General features: G+C 45.6%; 1 protein-coding gene across 1 annotated transcript in view; it reads right to left on the reverse strand.

Moving 5' to 3' along the window:
* Positions 1 to 12,050: 12,050 nt before the first annotated feature.
* LOC124015876 (nodal modulator 1-like) overlaps positions 12,051 to 19,239 on the reverse strand; it is a 28,565-nt gene continuing 21,376 nt past the window's right edge. Inside the window, exons 27-29 of the mRNA XM_046331355.1 lie at positions 14,695 to 14,814; positions 14,323 to 14,415; positions 12,051 to 14,018 (exon numbers count right to left, since the gene is read on the reverse strand). Coding sequence (XP_046187311.1) covers positions 13,887 to 14,018; positions 14,323 to 14,415; positions 14,695 to 14,814 — 345 coding nt within the window. The 3' untranslated portion in view covers positions 12,051 to 13,886. The remainder of the gene's footprint in view (positions 14,019 to 14,322; positions 14,416 to 14,694; positions 14,815 to 19,239) is intronic.

Consider the following 19,239-nt stretch of genomic DNA (forward strand, 5'->3'; position numbering starts at 1 on the left):
TGTCTCACTACAATACCAATGTGCCGGAGGAAACACGTGTACCTGGCAACCTTGGTTTGCGCGCACTGCGCCCGGCCCGCCACAGGACTCGCTGGTGCGCGATGAGACAAGGACATCCCTACCGACCAAGCCCTCCCTAACCCGACGCTAGGCCAATTGTGCGTCGCCCCACAGACCTCCCGGTCGCGGCCGGTTACGACAGAGCCTGGGCGCGAACCCAGAGTCTCTGAAGGCAGTACAGCGCCCTTTACCACTGCGCCCCCCGGGAGGCCAGTGCATTCACCTTAAGACAGCTAGATAAGACTACATCTCCGATTACCTTCTGAAACTGATGAAGTCAAACATGGAAAAGGAACTTGTTTTTCCTAAGGATGAGCGATGCACAACAGAAACCACACAGTGTACAGTAACACCAGGAAGCTGTCGGCCACAGCTGCCTGCATCCCAAATGGCACCTTATTCCCTATATAGTGCACTACTTTTGAATAGAGCCCTTGTTTAAAAGTAGTGCACTGTATACAGGCAATGTCTGCTACATGTAATGACATAACCACAACAGTCATGGAAAGAAAGGCTTTGGGTTTCATCTGGGTGACAGGACACATTTCCTACTACCCTTGATCTGGACTGACACTTAGCTCTGTCTCATCAGCACATATACACACTCACACACACACACACACTCTCTCTCTGCCCTCCTCTGACTCTAGCATGCCATCCAGTTAGCCTTGCGATAGATACCAAATCAAATCAAATGTTATTTGTCACATACACATGGTTAAATACAAATCTAATCAAATACACATGGTTAGCAGATGTTAATGCAAGTGTAGCGAAATGCTTGTGCTTCTAGTTCCGACAGTGCAGTAATATCTAACAAGTAATCTAACAAATTCACAAGAACTACATTATGCACACAAATCTAAAGGGATGGAATAAGAATATGTACATATAAATATATAGATGAGCGATGGCCGAGCGGCATAGGCAAGATGCAATAGATGGTATGAAATACAGTATATACATATGAGATGAGTAACGTAGGATATGTAAACATCATTAAAGTGGCATTATTTAAAGTGACTAGTGATCAATTCATTAAAGTGTCCAGTGACTTGGGCCTGTATGTTGGCAACAGCCTCTCTATGTTATGGCTGTTTAGCTGTCTGATGGCCTTGAGATAGAAGGTGTTTTTCAGTCCCTGCTTTGATGCACCTATACTGACCTCGCCTTCTGGATGATAGCGGGGTGAACAGGCAGTGGCTCGGGTGGTTGTTGTCCTTGATGATCTTTTCGGCCTTCCTGTGACTTCGGGTGCTGTAGGTGTCCTGCAGGGCAGGTAGTTTGCCCCAGGTGATGCTTTGTGCAGACCGCACTACCCTCTGGAGAGCCTTGCAGTTGAGGGCGGTGCAGTTTCTGAACCAGGCGGTGATACAGCCCGACAGGATGCTCTCGATTGTGCATCTTTAAAAGTTTGTGAGGGATTTAGATGACAAGCCAAAATTCTTCAGCCTCCTGAGGTTGAAAATGCGCTGTTGCACTGTTGCGCCTTCTTCACCACACTGTCTGTGTGGGTGGACCACTTCAGTTTGTCCATGATGTGTACGCCGAGGAACTTCAAACTTTCCACTTTCTCCACTACTGTCCCATCGATATGGATAAAGGGGTGCACCCTCTGCTGTTTCCTGAAGTCCACAATCATCTCCTTAGTTTTGTTGACGTTGAGTGAGAGGTTGTTTTCCTGACACCACACTCCGAGTGCCCTCACCTCCTCCCTGTAGGCTGTCTTGTCGTTGTTGGTAATCAAGCCCACTACTGTTGTGTCGTCTGCAAACTTGATGATTGAGTTGGAGGCGTGCATGGCCACACAGTCATGGGTGAACAGGGAGTACAGGAGAGGATCAGCGATGTGGAGATGTTGTTTCCTACCTTCACCACTTTTGGCAGCCTGTCAGGAAGTCCAGGACCCAATTGCACAGGGCATGGTTGATACCCAGGGCCTTAAGCTTAATGATGAGCTTGGAGGGTACTATGGTGTTGAATGTTGAGCTATAGTCAATGAACAGCATTCTTACATAGGTATGCCTCTTGTTCAGATGGGATAGGACAGTGTGCAATGTGATGGCGATTTCATCGTCTGTGGACCTGTTGGGGCGGAATGCAAACTGAAGTGGGTCTAGGTGGCAGGTAAGGTGATATGATCCTTGACTAGTCTCTCAAAGCACTTCATGATGACAGAAGTGAGTGCTACGGGGTGATAGTCATTTAGTTCAGTTATCAAATCAAATTTTATTTGTCACATACACATGGTTAGCAGATGTTAATGTGAGTGTAGAGAAATGCTTGTGCTTCTAGTTCTGACAATGCAGTAATAACCAACAAGTAATCTAACCTAACAATTCCACAACTACTACCTTATACACACAAGTGTAAAGGGATAAAGAATATGTACATAAAGATATATGAATGAGTGATGGTACAGAACTGCATAGGCAAGATACAGTAGATGGTATGGAGTACAGTATATACATATGGGATGAGTAATGTAGGGTATATAAACATAAAGTGGCATAGTTTAAAGTGGCTAGTGATACATGTATTACATAAAGATGGCAAGATGCAGTAGATGATATAGAGTACAGTATATACATATACATATGATATGAGTAATGTACGGTATGTAAACATTATATTGAGTGGCATTGTTTAAATGTGCTAGTGATACATTTTTATATCAATTCCCATCCATTTCCATTATTAAAGTGGCTGGAATTGAGTCAGTATTTTGGCAGCAGCCACTCAATGTTAGTGGTGGCTGTTTAACAGTCTGATGACCTTGAGATAGAAGCTGTTTTTCAGTCTCTCGGCCCCTGCTTTGATGCACCTGTACTGACCTCGCCTTCTGGATGATAGCGGGGTGAACAGGCAGTGGCTTGGGTGGTTGTTGTCCTTGATGATCTTTATGGCCTTCCTGTGACATTGGGTGGTGTAGGTGTCCTGGAGGGCAGGTAGTTTGCCCCCGGTGATGCATTGTGCAGACCTCAACTACCTTCTTTAGAGCCTTACGGTTGTGGGCGGAGCAGTTGCCGTACCAGGTCTGCAACCCTTGTGGGGCCCCAGTGTTGAGGATGTTGTTACCTACCCTCACCACCTGGAGGTGGCCCATCAGGAAGTTCAGTACCCAGTTGCACAGGGCGGGGTCGAGACCCAGGGTCTCGAGCTTGATGACGAGTTTGGAGGGTACTATGGTGTTAAATGCTGAGCTGTAGTCAATGAACAGCATTCTCACATAGGTATTCCTCTTGTCCAGATGAGTTAGAGCAGTGTGCAGTGTGGTGGCGATTGCGTCGTCTGTGGACCTATTGGGGCGGTAAGCAAATTGGAGTGCGTCTAGGGTGTCAGGTAGGGTGGAGGTGATATGGTCCTTGACTAGTCTCTCAAAGCACTTCATGATGGCGGAAGTGAGTGCAACGGGGCGGTAGTAGTTTAGCTCAGTAACGTTAGCTTTCTTGGGAACAGGAACAATGGTGGCCCTCTTGAAGCATGTAGGAACAACAGACTGGGATAAGGATTGATTGAATATGTCCGTAAACACACCAGCCAGCTGGTCTGCGCATGCTCTGAGGACGCGGCTGGGGATGCCGTCTGGGCCTGCAGCCTTGCGAGGGTTAACACGTTTAAATATTTTACTCACATCGGCTGCAGTGAAGGAGAGTCCGCAGGTTTTGGTAGCGGGCATGTCAGTGGCACTGTATTGTCTTCAAAGTGGGCAAAAACGTTATTTAGTCTGTCTGGGAGCAAGACATCCTGGTCCACGAAAGGGCTGGTTTTCTTTTTGTAGTCCGTGATTGACTGTAGACCCTGCCACATACCTCTTGTGTCTGAGCCGTTGAATTGTGACTCTACTTTGTCTCTATACTGACGCTTAGCTTGTTTGATTGCCTTGTGGAGGGAATAACTACACTGTTTGTATTCGGTCATGTTTCCGGTCACCTTGCCCTGGTTAAAAGCAGTGGTTCGCGCTTTCAGTTTCACGCGAATGCTGCCATCAATCCACAGTTTCTGGTTTAGGAATGTTTTAATCGTTGCTGTGGGTATAACATCGTCAATGCACTTTCTAATAAACTCACTCACCGAATCAGCGTATTCGTCAATTTTGTTGTTGGACGCAATGGGGAACATATCCCAATCCACGTTATCGAAGCAGTCTTGAAGCGTGGAATCAGGTTGGTCGGACCAGCGTTGAACAGACCTGAGCGCGGGAGCTTCTTGTTTTAGTCTCTGTCTGTAGGCTGGAAGCAACAAAATGGAGTCGTGGTCAGCTTTTCCGAAAGGATGGCGGGGGAGGGCCTTATATGTGTCGCAGAAGTTAGAATAACAATGATCCTGGGTTTTACCTGCCCTGGTTGCATAATCGATATGCTGATAGAATTTAGGGAGTCTTGTTTTCAGATTAGCCTTGTTAAAATCCCCAGCTACAATGAATGCAGCCTCAGGATATGTGGTTTCCAGTTTACATAGAGTCAAATAAAGTTCGTTCAGGGCCATCGATGTGTCTACTCGGGGGGGGGGAATATATACGGCTGTGATTATAATCGAAGAGAATTCCCTTGGTAGATAATGCGGTCGACATTTGATTGTGAGGAATTCTAAGTCAGGTGAACAGAAGGACTTGAGTTCCTGTATGTTGTTATGATCACACCACGTCTCGTTAATCATAAGGCATACCCCCCCGCCCCTCTTCTTACCAGAAAGATGCTTGTTACTGTCAGCGCGATGAGTGAAGAATCCAGCAGGCTGCACCGATTCCGTTAGCCATGTTTCCCTGAAGCCAAAGAACGTTACAGTCTCTGATGTCTCTCTGGAATGCTACCCTTGCTCGGATTTCATCAACCTTGTTGTCAAGAGACTGGACATTGGTGAGTAGTATGCTAGGCAGTGGTGCGCGATGTGCCCGTCTCCAGAGCCTGACCAGAAGACCGCTTCGTTTGTCCCTTTTACGGCGTCATGTTTAGGGTCGCCGGCTGGGATCCGATCCATTGTCCTGGGTGGAAGGCAGAACACAGGATCCACTTCGGGAGAGTCATATTCCTGGTCGTAATGATGGTGAGTTGACGTTGCTCTTATATTCAGTAGTTCCTCCCGACTGCATGTAATGAAATCTAAGATTACATGGGGTACCAATGTTAGAAATAACACGTAAAAAAAAACAAAATACTGCATAGTTTCCTAGGACCGCGAAGCGAGGCGGCCATCTCTGTCGGCACCGGAAGTTACCTTTGCCATCTTTGGTACAGGAACAATGGTGGCCATCTTGAAGCATGTGTGGACAGCAGACTGGGTTAGGGAGTGATTGAATATGTCTGTAAACACACCAGCCAGCTGGTCTGTGCATGCTCTAAGGATGTGGCTAGGGATGTCATCTGGGCCAGCAGCCTTGCGAGGGTTAACACGTTTAAATGTCTTACTCACTTTGGCCACAGTTAAGGAGAGGGGGGCCCACAGTCCTTGGTAGCGGGCGACATCGGTGGCACTGTATTATCCTCAAAGCGGGCAAAGGAGGTGTTTAGCTTTTCTGGAAGCAAGACATCAGTGTCCGTGACGTCGCTGGTTTTCTTTTTGTAGTCCGCAATTGCCTGTAGACCCTGCCACATACGTTTCGTGCCTGGGCCATTGAATTGCAACTCCATTTCACATTTTCCAGTCCATGTGATCAAAACAATCTTGAAGTGTGGATTGTTCCGATTGTTCAGACCAGCGTTGAATGGTTCTAGTCATGGGTACATCCTGTTTGAGTTTCTGCCAATAGGACGGTACAAGCAAGATGGAGTCGTGGTCGGATTTGCCGAAGGGAGGGCCAGGTAGGGCCTTGTATACATCGCGGAAGTTAGAGTAGCAGTGGTCCAGTGTTTTGCTCGAGCCGATACAACAGTCAATGTGCTGGTAGAATTTAGGCTACAATACATGCAGTCTCAGGATATATGGTTTCCAGTTTACATAGAGTGCAGTGAAGTTCTTTCAGGGCCGTCGAGGTATCTGCTTGGGGGTATACACAGCTGTGACTATAATCGAAGAGAATTCTCTTGGGAGATAATGCGGTCGGCATTTGATTTTAAGGAATTCTAGGACAGGTGAACAAAAGGACTTAATTTCCTGTATGTTGTTATTGTTACACCATGAGCCGTTAATCATGAGGCATACACCCCCACCCTTCTTCTTACCAGAGATATGTTTGTTTCTGTCTGCAAAATGCATGAAGAAACACAGTGGCTGTACCGACTCTGACAACCTATCTTGATTGAGCCATGTTTCCGTGAAACAGAGAATGTTACAATCTCTGATGTCCATCTGGAAGGCAACTCGTGCCCTAATTTCGTCCACCTTGTTGACAAGAGACTGGACATTGGCAACTAACATGCTCGGAAAAGGTGGGTGGTGTGCTCGCCTTCTAAGTCTAACCAGGAGGCCGCTCCTTCTGCCTCTCCTGCGGCGACGACATTGTTTTGGGTCGGCCTCTGGGATTATATCCAATGTCCAGGTTGGAGGTCCGAACAAAGGATTCGCTTCGGGAAAGAAATATTCCTGGTCGTAATGTTGGTAAATTGATGTCGCTCTTATATCCAATAGTTCTTCCCAGCTGTGTGTAATAACACTTAAGATCTGGGCTAACAATGTAAGAAATAATACATAAAAAAACGAATTACTGCATAGTTTCCTAAGGACTTGAAGCGAGGCGACCATCTCTGTCGGCGCCATCTCAATATCAGAGGCAGCTGGTGATAACCATTACCCTTCCTTCCCAGATCAACCCCTCTACAAGTCATGTCTGTCTGTCATCATCCTTCTATGAATATTTAATATTCATTCCAAATGGCACCCTATTCCCTATATAGTCCACTACTTCTGACCAGAGCCCGTAGTGCTATTGTAGGGAACAGGGTGCCATTTGGGATGCTACTAATGTCTCCACTTCACTCCACTCAGTTCTCCATGACTCTCTCGTCAAGTGTCTGGTTTGGTATTAATGTGTCACTGTGTTTTGTGTCCCCCTCTTTTTCCCTGCGATGACTTGTGTCTGGGTGAACGTGTTGTGACTGACTGGGACTGAGTGAGTCAGTGAAAGAGAGAGAGAGTGAGAGAGAGAGAGAGAGAGAGAGAGAGAGAGAGAGAGAGAGAGAGAGAGAGAGAGAGAGAGAGAGAGGGAGGCAGCTGGTGACTGGGTTTTGGATGGCAGTAGGTGGTGTGTGTGTGTGTGTGTGTGTGTGTGTGTGTGTGTGTGTGTGTGTGTGTGTGTGTGTGTGTGTGTGTGTGTGTGTGTGTGTGTGTGTGTGTGTGTGTGTGTGTGTGTGTGTGTGTGTGTGCGTGCGTGCGTGCGTGCGTGCGTGCGTGCGTGCGTGCGTGTAGGAGGGTGTGAGGCAGAGTGTGACGGAGCACCGCATGCTGGCTGGCAGTGGGTATAGCGGTCGTCTGAGGCAAACAGGGCTGGTTTCTGTGTGTGTGTGTGCGTGCGTGTGTGAGTAGGGGTCGTCTGAGGCATGCACGTCATGTAACACTTTGGCAAAAACAACGATGTAATGGGAGAGACAGATGTTCAAAATGGCCCAGTGCAATTTGAAAAGTGTCACCATCATGCAATTCTATACGTAAATAGATGAAGAGCAAATGGTGATAAATGCTACTCTTCTTTAATACGCAGTGTCGTTATCCACCCAGACTATTTGATAGCTTAATCAGAGTAATAAAACCACACTGTGCAGAACAGAACTGCACTTCCATGGCACGATGACATCATCGGATCCCATCTCTCCCACCAACATGCTTCCTCTCAGCACTATAAATGCATGAAAATGAAAAAGGTAAACAGATACAACATGCAATTTTCCATCGAGGATATTTGATAGTTAATTAAAGTAACAAAAACCATAGCAGAATTGAAACAGTGTTTAGCTCGTGTCCTACTCTGGGCTGCTGCAGACTTACATGACACGATGACATCACCAGATCCCACCGCTCCCACCAGCATGCTTCCTCTCAGCGCTAACCCAGGGATGGTTTGTATCTCCTCTCCTGCCCTGACACACAGAGTCTGCACCCCAAAAAGCAGCCTATGCCTATTTAGTGCACTACTTTTGACCAGAGCGCTATGGCCCTGGGTCAAAAGTAGTGCACTATAAAGGGAATATGATGTCAGTTGAGACACAGACGGACAGAGAGGGATTGGAGTTGCCCACGGTGACTAATAGGCTGTATTTCAGAGGGGAATTACAGTAGTCCAGACAGGAGAGCAGTTTAATCCGCCAAACCATTACAGCCCTGCAGACTGGAGTTACATCCCAAATGAAACCCTGTTCCCTACATATTGCACTATTTTGACCAGTGCCCTATGGGCAAGCCTATGGGTTCTGATCAAAAGTAGTGTACTATATCGGGAATAAGATGCTATTTGGAATGTAGACTGGGACGTAGGGTAGCAATGAGAGAGCTCTCAGACACCAGCCATCATTTTCACAGGCTGAGGACCATCAGACAGACCTGGGTCCAAATAGTATTCAAAATATTTGATGTACGTTGACTTAGCATTTGCTCCAGCCTGCCTGGAAAGACAGATGGGCAGGGTTTGGGTTTGCACTTCTGGGACTATTCCATTGTTTCCACTGGGCCAGGCTAGCTTTGACAGCATTTGAAACATTTTGGATGCTATTTGAAGCCAGGTCTGGCTAAGGGCTATCAGCTCTACCCTCAGTGGGGAAGCTGTAAGCTTGAGGGAGAGGTCAGCAGTGCAGGGGCCAGGGATAAGGCTGGTCATGGTGGGGATGGAACGAACACATGCTGTACCTGTTCTTTTCACTCTGTCATTTAGGTTAGTATTGTAGAGTAACTTCAATGTTGTTGATCCATCCTCAGTTTTCTCCTATCACAGCCATTTAACTGTAACTGGTTTAAAATCACCATTGGCCTCATGGTGAAATCACTGAGTGGTTTCCTTCCTCTCTGTCAACTGAGTTAGGAAGGACGCCTGTATCGTTGTAGTGACTGGGTGTATTGATTAAATCAAATCAAATTTGATTTGTCACATGCGCTGAATGCAACAGCCTTACCGTACAATGCTTATTTACAAGCCCTTAACCAAAATATTTGCTAAATAAACTCAAGTAAAAAAATATATATAATAACGAGGCTATATACAAGGGGTATCGGCACCGAGTCAACGTGAGTTGGTACGGGTTAGTCGAGGTAATATGTACATGTAGTTAAGGGTAAAGTGACTATGCAGATGATAGATGATAAACAGTGAGTAGCAGCCGTGTAAAAAAGAGGGTGAATGCAAATAGTCAGGGTATCCATTTGATTAGCTGTTCAGCAGTGAGGGGTAAAGGGTGTTATAAGGAGCCTCTTGGACCTAGACTTGGCGCTCCGGTACCGCTTCCCGTGCGGTAGCAGAGAGAACAATCTATGAGTTGGGTGAATGGAGTCTATGAGCTTCCTCTGACACCGCCTCGTACAGAGGTCCTGGATGGCAGGAAGAACTTGAGTTTTGAGGATCTGAGGACCCATGCCAAATCTTTTCAGTCTCATGTGGGAGAATAGGTGTCGTAGTGCCCTTTGCCAGACTGTCTTGGTGTGTTTGAACCATAAACCTTTGTTGGTGATGTGGACACAACTACAGCCCTGTCGATGTGAATGGAGCCGTGCTCGGCCCTCCTTTTCCTGTAGTCCACAATCAGCTCCTTTGTCTTGCTCACATTGAGGGAGAGGTTGTTGTCCTGACACCACACTGACAGGTTTCTGACCTCCTCCCTATAGACTATAGTCTTATTGTTGTTGGTGATCAGGCCTACCCCCGTTGTCTCATTGGCAAACTTAATGATGGTGTTGGAGTGATGCATGGCCACGCAGTTGTTGGTGAACAGGGAGTACAGGAGGGGACTAAACAAGCACCACTGAGAGGCCCCCATGTTGAGGATCAGCGTGGCAGATGTGTTGTTGCATTACCACCTGGGGGGCGGCCCGTCAGGAAGTCCAGGATCCAGCTGCAGAGGGAGGTGTTTAGTCCCAGGGTCCTTAGCTTAGTGATGAGCTTTGTGGGCACTGTGGAGTTGAACACTGAGCTGTAGTAAATGAAAAGCATTCTCACGTAGGTGTTCCTTTTGTCCAGTTGTGAAAGGACGTGTGGAGTGCAATAGAGATTGTCATCTGTGGATCTGTTGGGGCGGTATGCGAATTAGAGTGGATCTAGGGTTTCTTGGATGATGGTGTTGATGTGAGCCATGAGCACCCTTTCAAAGCACTTCACGGCTACAAACATGAGTGCTACGGTCGGTAGTTATTAAGGCGGTGGTCTGCTTAAAACATGTAGGTATTAAGACTCATTCAGGGAGAGGTTAAACATGTCAGTGAAGATACTTTCCAGTTGGTCAGCGCATGCTCCAAGTACACGTCCTGGCAATCCGTCTGACCCTGTGGCCTTGTGAATGTTGACCTGTTTAAAGGTCTTACATTGGCTACGGAGAGTGTGATCACACAGTCGTCCAGAACAGCTGGTGCTCTCATGCATGCTTCAGTGTTGCTTGCCTCGAAAAGTAATTTATCTCGTCTGGTAGTCTCGTGTCACTGGGCCATGCTCCATGCTCAAAGGGATATTCAATGTCTGCTTAATTTTTACCCATCTACCAATAGGTGCCATTCCGTGTGAGGCTTTGGAAAGGCTCACTGGTCTTTTTCGTTGAATCTGTGCTTGAAATTCACTACTCAGTTGAGGGACTTTGCAGATAATTGTATGTGTGGGGTACAGAGATGGGGTAGTCATTCAAAAATCGTATTACATTTGAGTTATTATTGCAGTGAGTCCATGCAACTTATTACGTGACTTAAGCACATTTTTACTCCAGAAGTTATTTAGGCTTGCCTAAAAACACAATTCCACTTTGACATTATGGGTCGATTGTGTGTAAACCAGTGACCCAAATTTGACATTTAATCCATTTTAAATGCAGGATGTAACAACAAAATGCAGAAATTCAAGGGGGATACTTTCTTCATGACATAGGCTTACATAAATACAACACACATATGGCATGAAATCATAAGGTGTATGTGTAATTACACAGTACCCAAGGTCACCTGGAAGTTTTGTCCTTGCGTCTGCCCACTTGAAAACACAACTCAACAATGGACATGATTCTCATAGCGTAGAAAAGAAGCCTTGACTGTATCGATCAATCGTTTCCTAACCCAACACTGCCCCCCGGAGACATGGTGATGACACAACACCACGAGTTGTACAAAGCATTAGGAACATCTTTCCATGACAGGTGAAAGCTATGATCTCTTATTGATGTCACTTGTCAATCAGTGTAGTAAAAGTGGAGGAAACAGGTTCATTAAAGATTTTTAAGCCTTGGAACAATTGAGACATGGACTGCATGTGTGCCATTCAGAGGGTAAATGAGTAAGACAAAATATTTAAGTGCCTTTGAACAGGGTATGGTAGTAGGTACCAAGCTACCGGTTTGAGTCAAGAACAGCAACGCAGCTGGGTTCACACTCAACAGTTTCTCATGTCTATCAAGAATGGTTCCACCACCCAAAGGATATCCAGCCAACTTGACAACTGTGGGAAGCATTGGAGTCAACATGGGCCAGCATCCCTGTAGAACACTTAACACCTTGTAGAGTCCATGCTACGACAACATTGGGGCTATTCTGAGGGAAAAAGGGGAACAACTTAATATTAGGATGTTCCTAATGTTTTGTACACTCAGGGTATACAACAACTTGGTAGGTGCAGTGAAATGTGTCGTTTTACGGGGTCAGATATAATAGTACGGCGCCCCCTGAGGCAAATTAAGTACCTTGCTTAAGGGCACATCGAAAGATTTTTCATCTTGTCAGCTTGGGTATTCGACCCAGCGACCTTTTGGTTAGTGGCCCAACACTGACCGTTAGCAGTCGCTTCTATCCAAAGCCACATACATTTGTTGCATGGCTCCAGGGTGAATCGAACCCAGGACAGTTGCACACAGCTCTACAAACTGAGCCAAACAGGAGCACATTTTTCCATGTCAGATTTTATTTATCATTAATTTCACACAGATCAGTCTCTTCAACCCGACTCTCTCCGGCAACCATAACCTAATTGGAATATGTTTCAACTCAGTAAATAGCCATTGGCCTGTTCATCTTTTTCTTCAAAATTGTCCATAACTAACTAAGAAGAACAGGAGAAGAGCATACCATGTAAAACAAGAGATTGGTTCAGGTGGTTCCATTTCACATTCAGCATTAATATTACCACGAGTAGAAACTTGGATGAACCAATGACATTTTCTTCAGTAATTATTTATGATCACATATTTTATTTTAGCTTAAGGCAACGTGAGGTCAAGACAAACATTGTACTGCAAATCCTAATTTACAAGTGAATTTTCACTTGGTCATGCATTGATGTCAATGGGAAAACCTGTAAAGATTTGACTCTAAAAGTGAAAGTTAAGATTCGTCCCGGAATTCGTTGAGGAAATATCTCCTGGTACGTAGTAGATACTTGTCTAATATCTCCTGGTACGTAGTAGATACTTGTCTAATATCTCCTGGTACGTAGTAGATACTTGTCTAATATCTCCTCGTACGTAGTAGATACTTGTCTAATATCTCCTCGTACGTAGTAGATACTTGTCTAATATCTCCTCGTACGTAGTAGATACTTGTCTAATATCTCCTCGTACGTAGTAGATACTTGTCTAATATCTCCTCGTACGTAGTAGATACTTGTCTGATACATTTACACTGGTTGCCGTTGCCTTCAGATCATTTGCATACCATGAAATCTGACTGTTTATTTTCTCAAAAATACAAACACACCATAAAATAAATTTGCTACCAAACTGCTCATCATTCACATCAGACAAATAAAATGTTAATAAATTAATAATTATCACTAACAAAAAGTTATACCCCTACAGCTCCCTACCCGAAATCTTAATTTCTTATCTTGTTACTGTAATGATTAACCCCAACCCTTCCAAACCCTTAGACCACCCCCCACCCTCAACCCACCCACTCTCCCTGAGCAAACTGACAGACCAACACATAAAATCCACCACAGCCTGTCGAACCCATTATAGAAACATGACATAACAATTCATGACAAACCATTCCATACTAGAGCCAGGAGTTTATTCAGACCATGTGATCTGACCAGGAACCATTTATAGTCCAACATCTGGTCAGGTCATGTGGTCAGGGAAAATAACTCCTGGCCCTCCTTATGACACATGCAGTGACTTGAACAGTTGGCTGAATTGGATGTGATTTAAATTAATGCCACTGCACGTCATAGTAAATTACTTGTCATGAACAGTTTGTCACTTTTATAACGAGTTATAAAGCTTTCATGATGCATCGTTACCACAAAGCGTGACCTTGAAACCCAAAATCCCCATGAAACCCACATTGACAAAACCACCTCCCTTAAGACCTCCAGTTGATTTTTTTCTCTCAATTGACAATTCATTCATTACAAATGTAAAAAAAAAAGAAGAAAAAGCAACAATGGCTCATATTCATATCGACAAAATTAATTCTTCTTAATATTTCTGATGTGTGAGTGTTTTATAAAATGAAGGAGTCCCACAGAACAGAACTACACAGCCAGTCTTCCATAGAACCCATGCAGAGCCTGGTTGGCTATGGGTATAGTACGGTAAAGTATGCTATTGTACAGTATGGCTGCGAATGAAATGGCCCTATCCCCTACATAGTGCACTACTCTCATAGGGTTCTGGTCAAAAGTAGTGCACTATACATGGAACAAGGTGGCATTTCAGACACAGCATGTCTGTGGTTCCTGTTGGGGTAGTTTACATGCTAGATGTTAGGTCTGTGGATCATGTGCGTCGGGTCTTCTGTCTCTTGGCCTGGCGTTTGGCCTCGTCCAGGGCAGCGTTGTCCCCACCGGCCTGGCTCAGGCTACGCACCCCCTGCAGACGGCTCACCAGCTGCAGCAGCAGGGGGATCACCTGGGGAGAGACAGGGCGTTAAAAAAGGGTGAGGTGACACTTTATATTGTCTTCCGTGTACTGAAATGCCATGAAGATTCCACACACACACACACACACACACACACACACACACACACACACACACACACACACACACACACACACACACACACACACACACACACACACACACACACACACACACACACACACACACACAATTATGCAATAGGAGGTCTGCTTGAACATTTACCAGACCACTCAATTACAGTACATTGGATACATGATACATGGCTATGCAATAGGAGTGGAGGCAGTGTACCTTCTCATGGTTGTAGGCTGCCAGCAGGAGCAGTAGAGTGAGGGGTAGAGCTATGTAGGAGCCCTGGGCTACGTCTTGGTCAGGAACTTTACGCTGTGATGAAGAACATCACATTGGGTTCTCATTCATTATTCAGAAGAAACACAGTGCAGGCTTTTATTTATCACTGTAATGAGAATATTTTAAAATGTATTACATTAGTTGTAGGATGAACTAGGATGAAGTTGCCTGCAGACGCTGATCTGTTTTGTGCTTTCCCACATCATGGATAAGGTTAGAATGTGGACAGGGTAAGCTGATCTTAGATCTGTGGCTGCGGAGAACTTCTAGCTGGAGGATTCAGCCCTGGCGGAGTAGGTACTGTGTACTTACATTGGGGTTGAAGGTCAAAGTGATGTGCTTATGGTAGCCTGTAGAGGTGAAGGAGACTTGGGGTAGAGAGAAGTCGTACTGGGAGCGAGACAGTGTGGAGTGCAGCATCAACACATAGGTCTGTATTGGAGGAGAGGACACACAACAAAAAGTATATTTATGGTGATGACATTAATATTAATTCCACTGACCCAGAGCTGCTGGATAAACCTATACTACTTTCTATTATCAGGCGAATAGCAACCATTAAAGGCCCAGTGCTGTCAAAATCCTGTTTTCCTGTGTTTTCTATCATATTGTACAACAGCTGATGAAACTAAAACTGTATAAGTGTGACAGATGTGAGCAGTGAAATTTTCTGATAGTTGCTGGTTGAAAGAACAATTTACACAAGACATTCTAAAATCAGCAGGTTTTGCTTGGGTGAAGTTAATGGACCAATAAAGAGAGATTCAAACCTCTGCCAATAACATAGTTTTCAGGTTACACACACACACACATACACACATGGCTTCACATTTGATTAAAAAATATATAAAGTTATTTTTCTCCTCCCAAAAACCAGAGGGAAAAAAATACATATTGTAATCAAAAACAACATTGTAAACAAAAACAAATCAAAAAGCACCGATATCAACGATAAAAAAAAGGAAATGAGAAAACATTTTTTTCAATTTAATGTTTGTATCATTTACAAGCAATCTGCTCTGCTTTGATTGAAACCTTTCCTCACCTACGCTGGCATTTCTCAACCACTGATCAAGTGGGAGTGGTGTTTAGAAGGGGGGGGCGAACTAAAAATCAGTTACTGTTGGTTAATACACTTGGAGAGACCATCATTCTATCACCATTTTGCATTGCTTTTGTATGACTTGTTAGGTTTCATTTCTACGGGGGAGGGGGGAGCGGCTGCACCATGACGGTTTGTATGTTTTTCAAATAAACTTCTCGGCCAATCAGGTTCATTAAGAGAGTAAGAGAGCCCCAGCCGTTCCCCATCCTCACTGGTCAAGCATACCCAACCTGTAGTCTGTGGTGTAAAATCAATGTTATGAATATGATAATGACCCATGTTTGTAGACCTGGACCTCCTGACACCATAGTACCCTCCAAGCTCGTCATCAAGCTCGAGACCCTGGGTCTCGACCCCGCCCTGTGCAACTGGGTACTGGACTTCCTGACGGGCCGCCCCCAGGTGGTGAGGGTAGGCAACAACATCTCCTCCCCGCTGATCCTCAACACGGGGGCCCCACAAGGGTGCGTTCTGAGCCCTCTCCTGTACTCCCTGTTCACCCAAGACTGCGTGGCCACGCACGCCTCCAAATCAATCATCAAGTTTGCGGACGACACAACAGTGGTAGGCTTGATTACCAACAACGACGAGACGGCCTACAGGGAGGAGGTGAGGGCCCTCGGAGTGTGGTGTCAGGAAAATAACCTCACACTCAACATCAACAAAACTAAGGAGATGATTGTGGACTTCAGGAAACAGCAGAGGGAACACCCCCCTATCCACATCGATGGAACAGTAGTGGAGAGGGTAGCTAGTTTTAAGTTCCTCGGCATACACATCACAGACAAACTGAATTGGTCCACTCACACTGACAGCGTCGTGAAGAAGGCGCAGCAGCGCCTATTCAACCTCAGGAGGCTGAAGAAATTCGGCTTGTCACCAAAAGCACTCACAAACTTCTACAGATGCACAATCGAGAGCATCCTGGCGGGCTGTATCACCGCCTGGTACGGCAACTGCTCCGCACTCAACCGTAAGGCTCTCCAGAGGGTAGTGAGGACTGCACAACGCATCACCGGGGGCAAACTACCTGCCCTCCAGGACACCTACACCACCCGTTGTTACAGGAAGGCCATAAAGATCATCAACGACATCAACCACCCGAACCACTGCCTGTTCACCCCGCTATCATCCAGAAGGCGAGGTCAGTACAGGTGCATCAAAGCTGGGACCGAGAGACTGTAAAACAGCTTCTATCTCAAGGCCATCACTGTTAAACAGCCACCACTAACATTGAGTGGCTGCTGCCAACACACTGTCATTGACACTGACCCAACTCCAGCCATTTTAATAATGGGAATTGATGGGAAATGATGTAAATATATCACTAGCCACTTTAAACAATGCTACCTTATATAATGTTACTTACCCTACATTATTCATCTCATATGCATATGTATATACTGTACTCTACATCATCGACTGCATCCTTATGTAACACATGTATCACTAGCCACTTTAACTATGCCACTTTGTTTACTTTGTCTACACACTCATCTCATATGTATATACTGTACTCGATACCATCTACTGTATGCTGCTATGTACCATCACTCATTCATATATCCTTATGTACATGTTCCTTATCCCCTTACACTGTGTATAAGACAGTAGTTTTGGAATTGTTAGTTAGATTACTTGTTGGTTATCACTGCATTGTCGGAACTAGAAGCACAAGCATTTCGCTACACTCGCATTTAACATCTGCTAACCATGTGTATGTGACAAATAAAATTTGATTTGATTTGATTTTGACTCGGCTATTTCAGCCACACCCGCTGCTGACAGGTGTATAAAATAGAACACAGAGCCATGCAATCTCCATAGACAAACATAGGCCAGAGATTAGCCTTACTGAAGAACCCATCACAGAATGCCACCTTCCCAAACAAGTCAGTTCGTCAACTTTCAGCCCTGCTAGAGCTGCCCTGGACAACTGTAAGTGCTGTTATTGTGAAGTGGAAATGTCTAGGAGCAACAACGGCTCAGACATGAAGTGGTAGGCTACACCAGCTTACAGAACAGGACCGCCAAGTCAGCACAATAACTGTTCGTCGGGAGAGTCATGAAATGGGTTTCCATGACTGAGCAGCCGCACACAATCCTAAGATCTCCATGCGCAATGCCGAGCGTCGGCTGGAGTGATGTAAAGCACGCCACAACTGGACTCTGGAGCAGTGGAAACACGTTCTCTGGAGTGATGAATCACGCTTCACCATCTGGCAGTACGGCGGATGAATCTGAGTTTGGCGGATGCCAAGAGAACACTACCTGCCCCAATGCATAATGCCACCTGTAAAGTTTGGTGGAGGAGGAATAATGGTCTGGGGATGTTTTTCATGGTTCTGGATAGGCCCCTTAGTTCTATTGAAGGAAAATCTTAACGCTACAGCATACAATGACGTTCTAGACTATTCTGTGCTTTCAAATTTGTGGCAACAGTTTGGGGAAGGTCCTTTCCTGTTTCAGCATGACAATGCCCCTGTGCACAAAGCGAGGCCCATACAGAAAACTTGACTGGCCTGCATAGAGCCCTGGCCTCAACCTTTGGGATGAATTGGAACGTCGACTGGGAGCCATGCCTATTCGCCCACCTCACTAATGCTTGTGGCTGGATGGAAGCAAGTCCCTGCAGCAATGTTCCCACATCTAGTGGAAGGCCTTCCCAGAAGAGTGGAGGCTATTGTAGCAGCAAAGGGAGGACCAACACCATATTAACGCTCATGCTTTTGGAATGAGATGTTTGACAAGGTGTCCACATATCAAATCTTTGGTGATATAGCGTATATTTGGGAGTAAACAGAAGGTACACATCTGCAGAAAGGTGAAAAGGAAGGAGCAGGAGTTCTGGAAACTCGCTGAATTTGCTTGGCGCTGACACAGATGATATTTAAATGATGTTACAGCTAGCCTTTGTTTTCCATTTTCCCTCCATCTACATCTTCCTGGTATGTCAGTTCCATCTCCATGGTCACAAATAACAAGTCCCAGACTGGACTCACTTGACAGCTCACATACTGAGACAGCAGTAGACCATGGAGATGTCCCGGGCCACTTTTACCAATGAAGATAATGGGGCCCGACATCTATGACGATGTCTACGAACAGCCCTACTATGAAACTCCAGACATGCCTCCGAACTGAGGATGCAGTGACCCAATGGAACCCACCACAGCCTGAACACTCAGAAGACCTGTTTGGTAATGGAGCCGACGCCTGTGAAGAGGTATTTCGACAGCGCAATTATGAAACTCGAGACACGTGTCTTGACTTGAGAACAGAGACTGAGGATGCTACCCCAGGGAGCACACCACAACCTGAACTCTCAGGATCTGAGAGCTCATGGAGGAGACCCTTTGTTGTTGCTACAGCGTGTCTGGGGCTGCTGGGTCTTCTCCTACTGGCTGAGGTGATTCTAAAGCACTGCCTGGGCTATAGAATACCCACAGAACAAGAGTCCCCTACATTATCCGCCCAGGTAGCTGCCACCTCTAGAACAGCAAGGAGACACAAACACACAGGAAGGTGAGAGTGGACATGACAGCATTGGGAACAGTCCTCAGTGTGTTGGACATTCTGTTATATACCCCCTAGCTCCCGCTGACACGTGGATTAACCACACAACACAAGTAGATTTAACAGAAATGGAAGAAAATCTAATTCCAAAATCATGAGCATTAATACGAAGTTGGTCCCGACTTTGTTGCTATAACGTCCTCCACTCTTCTGGGAAGGCTTTCCCCCAAGATGTT

This window comes from Oncorhynchus gorbuscha, linkage group LG26 (genome assembly GCF_021184085.1).
Source record: "Oncorhynchus gorbuscha isolate QuinsamMale2020 ecotype Even-year linkage group LG26, OgorEven_v1.0, whole genome shotgun sequence".
Taxonomy (NCBI): Eukaryota; Metazoa; Chordata; class Actinopteri; order Salmoniformes; family Salmonidae; genus Oncorhynchus; species Oncorhynchus gorbuscha.